The 13,204-nt window shown below is 36.2% G+C and overlaps 1 protein-coding gene across 1 annotated transcript; it reads right to left on the bottom strand.

Moving 5' to 3' along the window:
* Nucleotides 1-3,803: 3,803 nt before the first annotated feature.
* LOC125206672 (leucine-rich repeat receptor-like serine/threonine-protein kinase BAM2) lies at nt 3,804-4,744 on the bottom strand. Its single transcript, XM_048105911.1, has 2 exons — nt 4,036-4,744; nt 3,804-3,943 (listed from the first exon to the last, which is right to left on the bottom strand). The coding sequence occupies exons 1-2, from the start codon at nt 4,742-4,744 to the stop codon at nt 3,804-3,806; spliced, it is 849 nt and encodes a 282-aa protein (XP_047961868.1).
* Between the last annotated feature and the right edge of the window lie 8,460 nt (nt 4,745-13,204).

Raw genomic sequence — 13,204 nt, 5'->3', positions numbered from 1 at the left:
ATGACCATGATAATACATTTATAATCCAATCTAGGCTTATAATTGGTATTTTTGCTTTGCACTTTGGGGCCAATTTTAACCTAGTGTGACTCTCTGTGTATGTATTTGCATCACTCCCGACTCGCTCTCTCGATTTCACTATTTGTCTTAGTTATCTCATATCAATGCTCTTAACAATCGTTCTATAGAAAAAGGAGTTCGATGATGTTGCAAATATATAGATCTATATTAGAATGCATGTTTCCTGTTTTAGGAGTACATGTTTTTTTATCATTAATTATAATTTTTGCTGGCTTCTTTCCATTTCCATAACTTTTAAAATGCGAATAAAACCATAATTTTTGAATCTTTCGTATTTGTTCCATACGATTTAAAGTCGATGAAATTTGTCATTTAAATCATAATCATAACTGTAAATTTGGCCCAGAACAGACCAGCTGCTCAGGTTTTGCAACTGAAAAAGTCATAAATGGGCTATCGGGCCTGACCTGTTTTTCAGATGATACAGTTCGGGTGCCATTGTTCTAGAATTTTGAATTGGTGATTTTGGTTCAAAATCGTTAACAATCGGAAAAACAATATTAGTACGTCTCATACAAACACGGACATGATAACTATACAATTTAATTTGTGTTGACACAGTTCAATACTGACAAAATGCAGATTAACATTATGAAAGCACGAGATTATAGACAACAATCCACAATATAGCATTAGCTAGCCTTGACATATCATGAATGTTGGATATAAGACCAAACCCGAACATGCACCACGACATAAATTCGACACAAATACCACCACATAATAATAAAGCACAAATGTAGACTACATTATGAACTAGAACGGGATTATAGACGACATCCCAAAATATATATGCTAGCTTGTGTCTTGTCTACACGATAAGGCCAAACGCGAACACTACAAATAATGAAACCTTAGATATGACCACAATCGTAAAAACACGAACTCACAAATGTATAATATTATAAACTAGAACGAGAACTGTTAATAGCAGTGTGTGATTTGTGTGAGAGAATTGAGAGAGAATATTGGGGGAATTGAATGAATCGTCTTATTCTATCATCTGATCAAGAAAGTGTACAAGTGAGAGAGAAAACAACGCAGCCAACTGAAACAAATAGAAAAGTCTATCTTAGTCAACATAAGCTAATCCTACGGCTAAGACTCAATCTCAAATTTGAATGAGATCTAACGGTTGCTGTAGACTTTGAGTGATGAATGAGATATTCAGCCTTCCCTCTAATACTCTTCTTCCAGCTCATGATCTGATCACATCTCCATCTTCAAATAACAAGAACACATTCTTGATCCCAAAACTCTTGAATGATAAAAGGCTAGGAGTGAAAATCATGGCGAAGGTACACTTTTTAGATGCATCCTTAAACATATCAACCTTTTGAGTAGTTCTCTTCTTGTTGGAGTAGTAGATGTGCTGGTTGCTGTTCAGCAACATCAAAATGTCACCATCTTTGAAAATTTTGATAGGTATAATATAGTGAATTTTAGTTTTATCAAAACCCAAACGAGTAGTACTCAACTTGTATTCTACGGTCCAAGATTCCTCGACTTGGTATTCCTTCATCAACCAGATGACACTTTCATCGTCCCATGTTTATGAATAACTGAGGCAGTCCCTCAAAGCAGCCAACTTCCCGTTTAGATGGCCACCAGCGGCGGATCCAGGTGGGGTCGACTGGGGTCGGCTGACCCCACCACCCTGCCCGGAGTGCCGCCGGAAAGCTCCTTTCTTCGAGCTCCGACCCTATGGCGTTCGCGTCTCCGCCCTCACCTGATGAGACTGAGCAGAGAGAAAGAAAGAAGGTGAAGTAGGACGAAGTCCAAAATGCGGAGGCGGCAGATGGCGGAGGCATCAGCTTTTTTGGTTGCAGAGAGAGAAAGAAGTTGTGGGTGAGGAGAGAGAAAGAAGTTCTCATTATTGGTTTTTCTTCCCAATATTTACCTAGGAACCTAGAATTAAATGACATCATTTGTTAAATTTAATAAAAGATTATATATCTTAAATTATGTATTTTAATTGTTAAATGGCCTTTGAATTTTTTGTTTCTTTATTTGTATTAGTTCTCAGAATTCCATTAAACATATCACTAAATAAATTCATCTAAATAAACACATATTTATATGAAGTAAATATTTCTTAATTTCTTCTAATTTCAGTTTTATAATTTAAATTTCAACCTTATTATTCATACTCCCTCCGTCCCCGATTAAGAGTCACACTTTGACCAGACACGAGTTTTAAGAAATATAAAGAAAAGTTGGTTGAAAAAGTTAGTGGAACGTGTGACCCATTTTTTTATATTAGTTTTATAATAAAATGTGAGTGAATTGAGTTACTGGAATGTGGGACCTACTTACTATTTATGATAAAAATGAAGTGTGACTCTTAATTAGGGACAGACCGAAATGGAAAAGTGTGACTTCTAATCGGGGACAGAGGGAGTATTATTTTTAAAATTTTAGAATGTTACGGAAAAAAGTATACCCATTTCATCCCGCCATAAGTGACTCGTATTTTTTATGGATGTTCCAAATAATATAAGTCTTTCTTTTAGCCAAAATATAACATAATTATTCGCTTACTTTATCTTTTTGCTTCTTTGCTTTATCTCATTTTCTATTTTATTTTATTTTTACTTAATTCTTTAAACATCATTTTCTTAAATCTGTACTCAAAGGGGTGCGACGAAGGAAGTATGTTGTTTTAAGAATATACATGCTCCCATAAATTATTGATATTAAAATATATTATTATAAAAAAATAATTAATATAAATATTATTTAAATATTTATAATATGGTTCGACCCCACGATATTTTATTTCTGGATCCGCAAATTATTTGGGCACGAAAACTATAATATATAATCTTTCATTGTCAATATGAATGACTTTGTATAAATTGGAATCTGATCTTGTTCTCCTCGATGAATCTCTCTTACCTTCATCATCACCTTGAAATTCCTAATATATCCGTGTGGCAGATTGCCAACGAATGCATTATGAGATTTATCAAAAACTTGCAGCTTAGGGAATGGGAGCGAGAGAAGAAATGTTACCGCTGAAGTTGTTGAATGCCAATATGAGTACTCGAAGATAAGTGAGATTTCCCATCCAAAGCGGAAAAGTGTCTTGTATTCTGTTGTTTCCAAAATTAAGAAGCTGCAGACTTTGACAAATGGAAAGGGAATGGGATAATGATCCTTCCAACTCATTAATATTTAATTAGAGTGACTGATGACTACAACGTATCGAAAATGTAGTTGGGATGGATCCTGTGAGTTGATTGTTGGATAAATCCAAAATCACCAAATTCCTCAAATTTCCAATTGCAGCAGGAATTTTCCCTCTGATGCTGCAGTTAGATGCTGAAAAGCTGAGAAGTGAAGTAGACAAGTTTCCAAAGGAAGACGGAAGGGTACTATTCATCATCGGATTGTTAGTAATATGCAAGACATTCAAATTTGGGCAGTTTGTAAAAGAAGAGAGAAATCTCAATCCAGTCAGATTATTTTCCCGTAGACTAAGGAATCACAGCTGTCTTAGATTACCCAAGTCGGGTATGGTACCAACAAATGAGTTACTGCTCATCTGAATAAAACCAAGCTAGGAAGCGTTGGTGATTTGAAGCGTTGGTGATTGAGGTTGGAATTTCGCCTGTGAATGTGAGTTTGTTATAATATAAATCAAGAACTCTGACAATTTTGACTTAACACAAAACTAAGTGTGATCAAGATAGATATAAGTTGTTCCTCGATCGCACCTGTTAAGTTGTTGTTGCTAAGACGCAACACTTGAGGTTGAGTAAATTATCCAAATTTTTGGGTATGCTTCCAGACAGGTCATTGCCATCGATGTATATGAATTTCAAACGCGAAACGTTGAAGTTAGACGATGGAATATTTCCTATCAAAATATGGGAAAATGAAGTTAAGTAGAATAGTTAAATCAATGTGAAAGTTCCATTTCATTAATTATAAACAGATTAGTATAGTTACCTTGGAGATCATTATCATCTATAGATAGAAGTGTAAGCATGGTAAGATTCCCAACTTCGGTTGGTATGTTGCCATTGAACATATTTGTCGACAAGCTCAACTCCTCCATCTTGCTGCACTTGTGTATACTCCTTGGAATTTTTCCAGATATTTGATTCGTTATGAGAGATAATCTCTTCAGTTTCGGAGTGTTATTGCATATATCTCTTGGGAGAGTGCCCGATAGGTTGTTAAACCTCAGATCAATATATTCCAATACCGACATGTTTGTAAGGATACCTCTCGGTATTTCTCCACTGAAGTTGTTGCATGTCGCGTTTACTATCTTCAAATGGCGTAGTTTAGATAGCTCAGCTGGTAAGACGCCTGTGAAATTGTTGGAGCTGACGTCCAAGGACTGGAGAAAGGTTAGGTTTCCGAGATGTGGAGAGAGGCTTCCATGGAGGCCGAAGTTGGACAGATCGAGGGCTGTGACTCTTTGGTGTTTGATGCCACACGAGGCGCCGGCCCAGTCACAGATGGAAGTGTTGGTGAGCCATTTCTTGCTCAACGCGCCACGTGTGTCGACAGTTATGGCTTTTTTGAACGTGAGAAGAGCATCTCGATCGGTGGTGAGATCGGTTAGTGGTGCAGATGAGGTGAGCATGAAGAAGATGTTTAATGTAATTAGAAGCATGAGTTCCAAAGGCAACAAGAAAGAGGTGGCCATGAAAATGCTACTAAATTTCTATTTTGATGAGGTTGTTGGTATAATGAATAGAGGCATGGGGGTATTAATTATGTATATATATATTTCCATCCCTTTAATAATTTGAATCTCATAAAAGTAGATGGTGTACGTGAGCATGTGTTTTCTGCCATGTTTTTCACATCAGCAAAACTAGAAGGGAAAAAAACACGTATAATGCGTGTGAGACCGTGGGTTGATAATTGCAACCTTTTTGACTAATAATAGTTATTATATGAAAAACTTACTTAATGTAGGACATGGGAAATACTATACGGAGTACTTAGTAGTTTACAGTGGCGGATCCAGAACCCAACTAAGGAGGGAGCGGAATTAAATATTAAAAAATTAATATAATTGTTAAAAATAAACTTAAATAATATATTAATTAAAAATAAAAAATAAAAAAAGTAATGCTACATTAGATAACAAATATTTAAACTCCATAAATATTTTATTTTGATATACAAGTAATAAGATGCAATAAAAATTACATAAAATAAGTACTTTATACTAGTAATACATATAGTAAAATGTAGTATCAGTACTATTTTTGAAAAAATATTTAACAAAAAAATGAATAGTATAACAAAATAATATGTGTAAACTAATAAAAATACAGATTCATAAAGTATTTCAATGGTTTGATAATTCATAAAAATATTAGTCTACATTTGCGTTTTATCGTCATCTTGTCGTATTTGTGTAGAAGGTTTCTTTATTGTGTGGTCTATGTGTCCGGGTATACTAGGCATGCATGATATCTCAACCCCAGCATGTGTATATATTGTGGGTTGTTGCCTATATTCTCATTTTAGTTCATAATATTAATCTCCATTTTTCAACAGGTTCGTATAAACACATCAAATCACATTGTTATTGCGTTTGTTCATGTTTGTGTTGAAGGATTTCTTATCGTGTCATGTGTGTGTTATCATTTATCTTGTTGTGTTGTTATCCTATCGCGCTAGTACTTTATCTTGTTCGTGTTTGTGTTACTCAATGATGTATTGTTCTCATTGATTCTAGGCTTCTAGCTATAGTAATCGTTGTTGGTGTTCGTGTTTTTATCTAAATCCACCTTGTTTTATCAATAATTAATTTTGCAGAGTGAACTTTAAATTTAGTATGTAAGTAAGCAAAAAATGGCACGAAGTTATAAATTGCTTGCGTTTTAATATGCAATGGATAAAACAAGGAAGATAGAGGGAAAATGTGATGGAAATAGTATTAATGGATTATGGAGTTCATATTTTAAATAATGTGTATAGTTAGTACTCCCTACGTGACTATGTCCGACAAAAGATGTCACACTTGTGGGACGACACAAAATTTTAGGAGATTTTGTTTTGTGTGTTAGGTGGAAATAGAATAAATAATATTTAATCATCGTGAGAGAGTACTTTTTCTAAAAATGTAGATGTGACATCTTTAGTGGGAATAACTAAAAAGGAAAGTGAGACATCTTTTATGAGATCGGAGTATTTTTTTTAAAACATTTTATATTTAGAATTGATAATTTTGGTGGACAGCTCATAATGTTAAAATTAATCGATTATTGTGGATGGATGTAGTATATATTTATCCCCAACACAATATATAAAAAAATGGAAAATAATAAAATAACTCCTTATTTTCCAATAAATTGATCATTTTAAATTAAATGGCATTGCTTTCGAAATTTAAATTGAACAAGGGAAAAATAACCTTCAAATTTCCAATTGATTAGCCCCAATTCCCAGCTCTGCCTCTTCTTCTTCATTGCGAGTGATTGAGTCCAAATCTGAGTCCATTAATGGAGCGTGATTTCTTCGGAGATCTACCGTCAGAAATCACCACCACCATCCTCTCACGCCTGCCCATCCGAATCCTCGCAATCAGCAAGTCCGTTTGCAAACCATGGCTCAATCTAATCGATTCCGACGATTTCCACAAATCCGAAATCAAAACCCCTCCCGCCCTAGCTCTCCTGACGCCGAATGTGATGAGGGACTCAACTCAGTGCACGATTTTCGAAATTGAAGACGAAGACGAAGCCAATGCGGAGAAGAGCGGTGATCTTCACTACATTCCGCTCATGGATTTCGAGTTCCCTCACCAAAACCTAGGATTTATGGACTGTATCAGTGCTGGTGGATTGCTTCTCTGGTACTCACTATCAACAAAAGGCATTCCTCTTTACATATGCAATCCGATCACTCGTGAATATGCCGAGCTCTGTTGGCCTGAGGAATACAACAAAGATCACGTGTTCCGTTTTGGATTCGGTGTGAGCAAAATAAGTGGTCAATATAAGGTGGTCGGTGTGAATACGTTCCCCGAATCCATTGCTAGTCATCACTTATACACCCTCGGAACAGGAACATGGAGGCGTGTTGAAGCCGGTGCTGCTTCTAGTTTCATGTTTCGCGGTCCAAGCATTGAATGTAATGGCAACCTCCACGGGATAGTATTTGATTTGAGTTATTACATGTGGATTTGTGGTTTTGATGTTGAAACGGAATGTTTTAGAGTCTTCTCTCTTCCACCTGGGGAATATCGAGATGTAGATTGGGATTTGTCTGTTTTGAGGGACTGCATGTGTTATTCTTACACACACGACAATGAATTTGTCATCTGGATGATGAAGGAATACCAAGTCGAGGATTCTTGGACCATAGAGTACAAGATGAATGCTTTTTATATTGGTTATAGATGTGTTCATCCAATTAAACATTTTAAAGATGGTGACATTTTGATGTTGGTGAGCGAGACTGGTCTCATCTTCTACTACAACAAGACAAGAACTTTTGAAGGAGCCGGCGATGCGGGTTACCATAACTACTTGATTTTCACTCCTAGTTTTTTCTCACTCAAGAATTTTGGATTTGAGAATGTGATCTCGTCTCAGTTCATAATTTTAGTCCACATTTGTGTGTTCGCGTGTAAGGTTTCTCTGTGCTTTAGTTTTTGGGTTCTAAGGTTTCTTTGTCATCTACTGTTTGGTTTTTTCCTACAATGGAAACAACACTATATCTAATTTTTCTTCTCTCTTACTTTAGTCTCTCTTTGTTAACTCACAAAACAACACTGCATAAAATCTAGTGTTTGGTTTTTTCCGGATCATGCGAACCTGACCCACACTTGTATATATATTTTGGGCTGTTGTCTATAATCTCATTGTACTAGTTCATAAGCCTGATCTAAATGAAAATGAAGAATGAAGATATGAAGAAAAGAAGAGAAAAATGAAGCTTCATAAAGGCTATTGAAAAGATGGTTTCGAATTCCAGCTTCTTGTGAGAGAGAATTTTGTATAGCTGAGTTCACCAGCAACAAAGGTTCAGGTGAATATTAAATTTTAGTAATAATTTTAGATTGAAAAATTAAATAATTTCATGTTCTTAAATACTTCTTTTATCCCATTAAAAATGAAACGTTTTCCTTTTTGGGTTGTCACAATGGAAACAACACCATCTCTAATTTTCTTCTCTCTTACTTTAGTCTCTCTTTGTTAACTCACAAAACAATATTGCATAAAATCTCTTACCAGAAACCAAATGTTTCATATTTATTAGGACGAAGGGAGTATCTTATATGTAGTTTGGAAAGGTAGTAAATAAAATATTTAAATTGAGTAAACACTTATGTATGGAATGTGAAATAAGGTTACTATCAATGTGAAACAATGAAAGGCTTGTCCCAGTAACATGGGTAATGTATCCTATTCCAGAAAAATGTTGTACTCTTGATTTTGATTGGAACCTCAATGTTGATTATCAATGAAAGGCTCTTCAATTAGCTTTGTTAATCTGCATATTAGTTAGATCTGGCAGTTTCGTGTTTAAATTTATATCCACTTTTCATGTTTTGTGTTATCCATTTTGTGCCTTGTCATAATCTCCTATCTCCGTGTTCATGTTTGGTACTATCTTGTTTAGATCTTGCTATCATGGAGTCGTGTCGAGGATTGTCTGTATCTAGAACTTGTTTTTATTGTTTGGGAATTATTGACTGTAACGAAGCCAACTTAGCCGAATTCATGTCTGGTTTGTTTTGTATAATTCGTGCTACCGTGCCTGCACAAAAGGCCAACTTGGTTCACAGTTCCTGATCTTTGCACAATTCGCGTTCTCTAATGTATTATTGCCTCAGTCCTTACATTACTTGGGTATGTATCTAAGCCATGTTAGATTGTTGAGATTTTGACCTTGCAATCTATCCTTTTAGGCTGTTATTTGAAAAATGAAACAAGTGAAAACGGAAGGAAATGAGGTCGATCAATTTGCTTGCATCCCGAATCAGCTGATGAAATCTGTGAACTTCTTCCAAAGATGGCAGGCTTTACCAAGGAAGAAATGATTGAATTCATCAAGTCATCACCGATTAAGGAGTTGGGGTTCTTCTCATTCCTTCGGAACTTCAAAGAACTCAGATCTATTTCGTTGGACTTGACACCTCGTAGTATTTGCAGTTCCTCACATTGGAAAGTGAGGGTGAAATTCAGCAATGGTGGAGCCTTGGTGGAACTTTTTCTGGATCTACCAGCTTATGTTCCCGGGCAGGCTTCTTCATCTTCATCTTCATCTGATGAGGCTTATTCATTTGATGAGTCTTCATCCGACGATGATGTTGCACCAGCAGACAACACATTGTTTCTCTTTGGTTACTTGTGCTATGTTTTCTCATCAAATGTAACCCCTTCGCTTGCGAGTGTCACCATCACAAATCGAAAGAAAGTGGGGAGACTATTTGTGAGCAGTATAAATCTTCTTGCACGGAGAAACAAGTTGAAAGAAGCACAACTAGGCTCATTGGGTCAGACAATTGCTTGGTTGTGCGACTCGAAAATCCCGGAATCAGGATACGTGGTGAAAGTGGTGAATTATGGGACGTTGGATGAACTAGATCATGATTCCGGCATGTTAGATGGCGGTGATGGACTTGGGAGTATACTGGGGACGAAAAGGATTTGCGAGATCTGTTGTTGGAGTTTGTAGGGAAATATAAAGAATCATTTCCTTACAACTAATCCAGGTTTAACTATGCTGGCATCAAACTAACTCTCTCCACTCGTCATCTGATGAAGTCGCGTATGGATTTGGAGTGACCAAAACAACTGGCCAATATAAGGTGGTTAGGATTGTCTATGACTATGATTTCGGAACAGAGGATTCGCCTAATATTAGGCTTACCAAATCTCATTGTGAGGTGTACACTCTTGGAACTCGTACATGGAGAAGCATCATACCCGCTGCCCTGGTACTGTTCAACACAATTGGGATATTTTTTAATGGAAATCTTTACTGGTTGGTGGCGGATCCAACACAAATTTGTTGCTTTGATCTCGAAACAGAGCTTTTCAGCACCTTCTTTCACCCCCCTCTGGTGAATCCAGGGTCTCTAGGGAGCTTGTCGGCTTTGGCGGGTAGCCTATGCCTTTGTGATAATTCAATTGAAGAAAAAATCATCATCTGGGTGATGGAAGAATATGGGGTTGACACATCTTGGAGAATGAAATATGTTATCAACAAAGATCGGTACGTTTGTGGAGACTATATGATTGTTTCCCCAATTAAAATTTTTGAAGATGGTGACATTCTGATGGAATATGAAGAATACCTGCTGTTCTACTACTCTGACAAGACGAAAACTATTAGGAAGATTGAGATGTTTGAAGCTTGTAGTGGAAATCATTTTCGTGTGAATGCAATTCTCCACACCCCAAGCTTTCTGTTGCTGAGAAATTTCGGAAAGGAGCTAGAACCAGCTTTCACCGAGGATCACTACGAGCTTTTTACTTAATCTAGCTATGTATGCCTATATGTTCTAATATGCTCGAGTATCCCAATTAATGTAATTATGGAGCCTTGTTTACTATTACGACACGGAAACTGTCTTCAAGAACGATGTCGTTGCAATAAGATGGAAGTTCATATCTTTTTCGTCCATTTGATGCCAACTACATCGTTTCATACACTTTGGATGCCATGGCTCCGGGCTGACGATTATATTTTTAATTGGTCTAGGAATAATTGAAGCTAAAGCATCTGTGATTTAAGGATACAAGAGCCATGGAAAGCATCTGCTCAAGTTTGAATCTCTGATGGTAAGCACATAATTTTATTGGGATTATGTTTTGAGATGAATTCCCTTATAATGACATTGCATAATGACCATGATAATACATTTATAATCCAATCTAGGCCCTCCATGTTCTGATCCAATGGCTTATAATAGGTCTTTGCTTTGCACTTTGGGGCCAATTTCAACCTAGTGTGAATCTCTCTATATATATTTGCATCTCTCCTGACTCTCACTATTAATCTTTGCTATTCCTCGTATCAATGCTCCTAACAATAGTTCTATAGAAAAAAGTGATTGATGATGGTGTAAATATATAGATCTTTATTAGAATGCATGTTTCCTGTTTTAATTATAATCAATAATTATAATTTTTGTTGGCTTCTTGCCATTCCCCTAACTTATAAAACGGCGTATAAAACCATAATTTTTTTGTATCTTTTGTAATTGTTCCATATGATTTAAATTCGATGAAATTTGTTATTTAAATCATAATTCTAGATGATTATCATGTATGCGATTAAGTGCATGTTTGGTAGAGATATGTTAAATAAGATAATTAATTAAGATGGGTTTTAAGATAAAGATATGCTATCTCACTTTTTTGGGATGTTAAATAATCCATTATTTTGAACTAATTCGTTTTGGGCTTTAGCGGGCCAAGATGGGCTTTATTTATCTACCAAACAGCCAAATAATTCATATAACTCATATATCTTGGCCTTGTCTAGGCTACCAAACAAGCACTTGGATTGTGAAATACACAAAAGTTAAGGTTAATTCGCTACTTATTAAAGTTATAAAATTAATTTATTAGAAAGCTCAAAGGAACTGTAAATTTGGCCCAGAACAGACCAGCCGCTTAGGTTTTGCTACTGGAAATGTCATAAATGGGCTATCGGGCCTGACTTGTTTTTCAGGTGATACAGTTCGGGTTCCATTGTTCTCGAATTTTGAATCGGTGATACAGTTCGGGTTCCATTGTTAAGGTTAATATGCTATCTCAAAATCGATAACAATCGGAAAAACAATATTAATACGTCCCATACAAACACGGACATGATAACTACACAATTTAATTCGTGTTGACACAATTAATACCGACAAAATTCAAATTAACATTATGAAAGCACAAGTTTATAGACAACAACCCACAATATAACATTTGCTAGCGTGACATATCATGAATGTAGGATAAGGCCAAACCCGAACACCACACCGTAAATTCGACACAAATACAACCAAATAATAATAAAATACAAATCTAGAATACATTATGGACTAGAACGAGATTATAGACAACATTCCAAAATATATATGCTAGCTAGTGTCTGGCCAAACTGAACACTACATGTTAGAAATAATGGGATAAAATTCCCAAGCCGTTACAGGCAGTACTCTAACTATTAATCGAAGGAAGATATTAACAATAAGTGGAAATAATAAAACAAATTGAACTATAAGTCGAGTCGAGGGAAGCCCTCTTTCCGCAAGACAAATTACGCCCCGGCTAGTGCTCACGGAATGGCGAATTGCCCCCAAAGATAAAACGACTTCCTCCTAGCGTGTAGAAGCACCTCAAACCCGCTAGGCACCGGCGAACTTGATGGAGTTCCGAGAATCAAGCTATGCAATGCTTCTAAGATGCACACTATGATGTAGAGAACTTGAGAGAAGAGAGAATGCTTTTTGTTGGTGTTGTTCTCACTTCCAAACTGTCACGACCGCACTTTGCTTAGGATAGCAAAGTCGGGAAACCGTGACTAGGGGTAGGAAATAAGAAGAGGGGACAGAAAGAGGATAAATAGTGACTCAATACTCATTCAGAAAAAAAAGTGGAACCAACTTCAAATTAACTCTTGATCACTAGAATCGGAATGGAATCTTACTGTTCAATAAATAATTATCAGAGTACAGGAGAACAGTCTATGTTATCTAGAACCTTAGTACGCAGCGGAATGGACACGGTCACATGTATGGATACATGCACCTCCAAGAGCTTCTACTTAAAATTAAAAAAAATCATAACTCTGCTCAGCATTCTCCACCGTCATTGCTCAACCTGCACATTTAGAAATATATGCATGGCTGAGTATAAAAATACTCAGTGAACACATTGTCGAAATATACATACATAAAATGAAAATATTGTCATGCCATCACAGTAAAACTCAAGGGTTTTCTTTTAAAAGGCCCGAGTTTACTAAATTCTTTGTGAGCTAAAGTTCGACTGATCAATTACAAGCTGGACTTTGAATAAAAGAAACCGGCTCCTAAAATTATGAATTATTTCAACCCAAACAATTAAACCCGGAAAGAGCTTACTTTTAATCCCTACCATCCTTAGCCCACTTCAGTTAATTTTTAGAGAGCCCAATA

Source organism: Salvia hispanica, chromosome 2 (assembly GCF_023119035.1).
Source record: "Salvia hispanica cultivar TCC Black 2014 chromosome 2, UniMelb_Shisp_WGS_1.0, whole genome shotgun sequence".
Lineage (NCBI taxonomy): Eukaryota > Viridiplantae > Streptophyta > Magnoliopsida > Lamiales > Lamiaceae > Salvia > Salvia hispanica.
Note: the sequence above shows the minus strand (reverse complement) of the source record. Positions and strands in the feature narration are given on the sequence as shown.

Coding starts and splice junctions, on each gene's coding strand:
- LOC125206672 (XM_048105911.1), bottom strand. CDS start 4,744: ATGGCCACCTCTTTCTTGTTGCCTTTGGAACTCATGCTTCTAATTACA. Junction 3,944..4,035: donor AGATGATAATGATCTCCAAG/GTAACTATACTA, acceptor ATATTTTGATAG/GAAATATTCCATCGTCTAAC.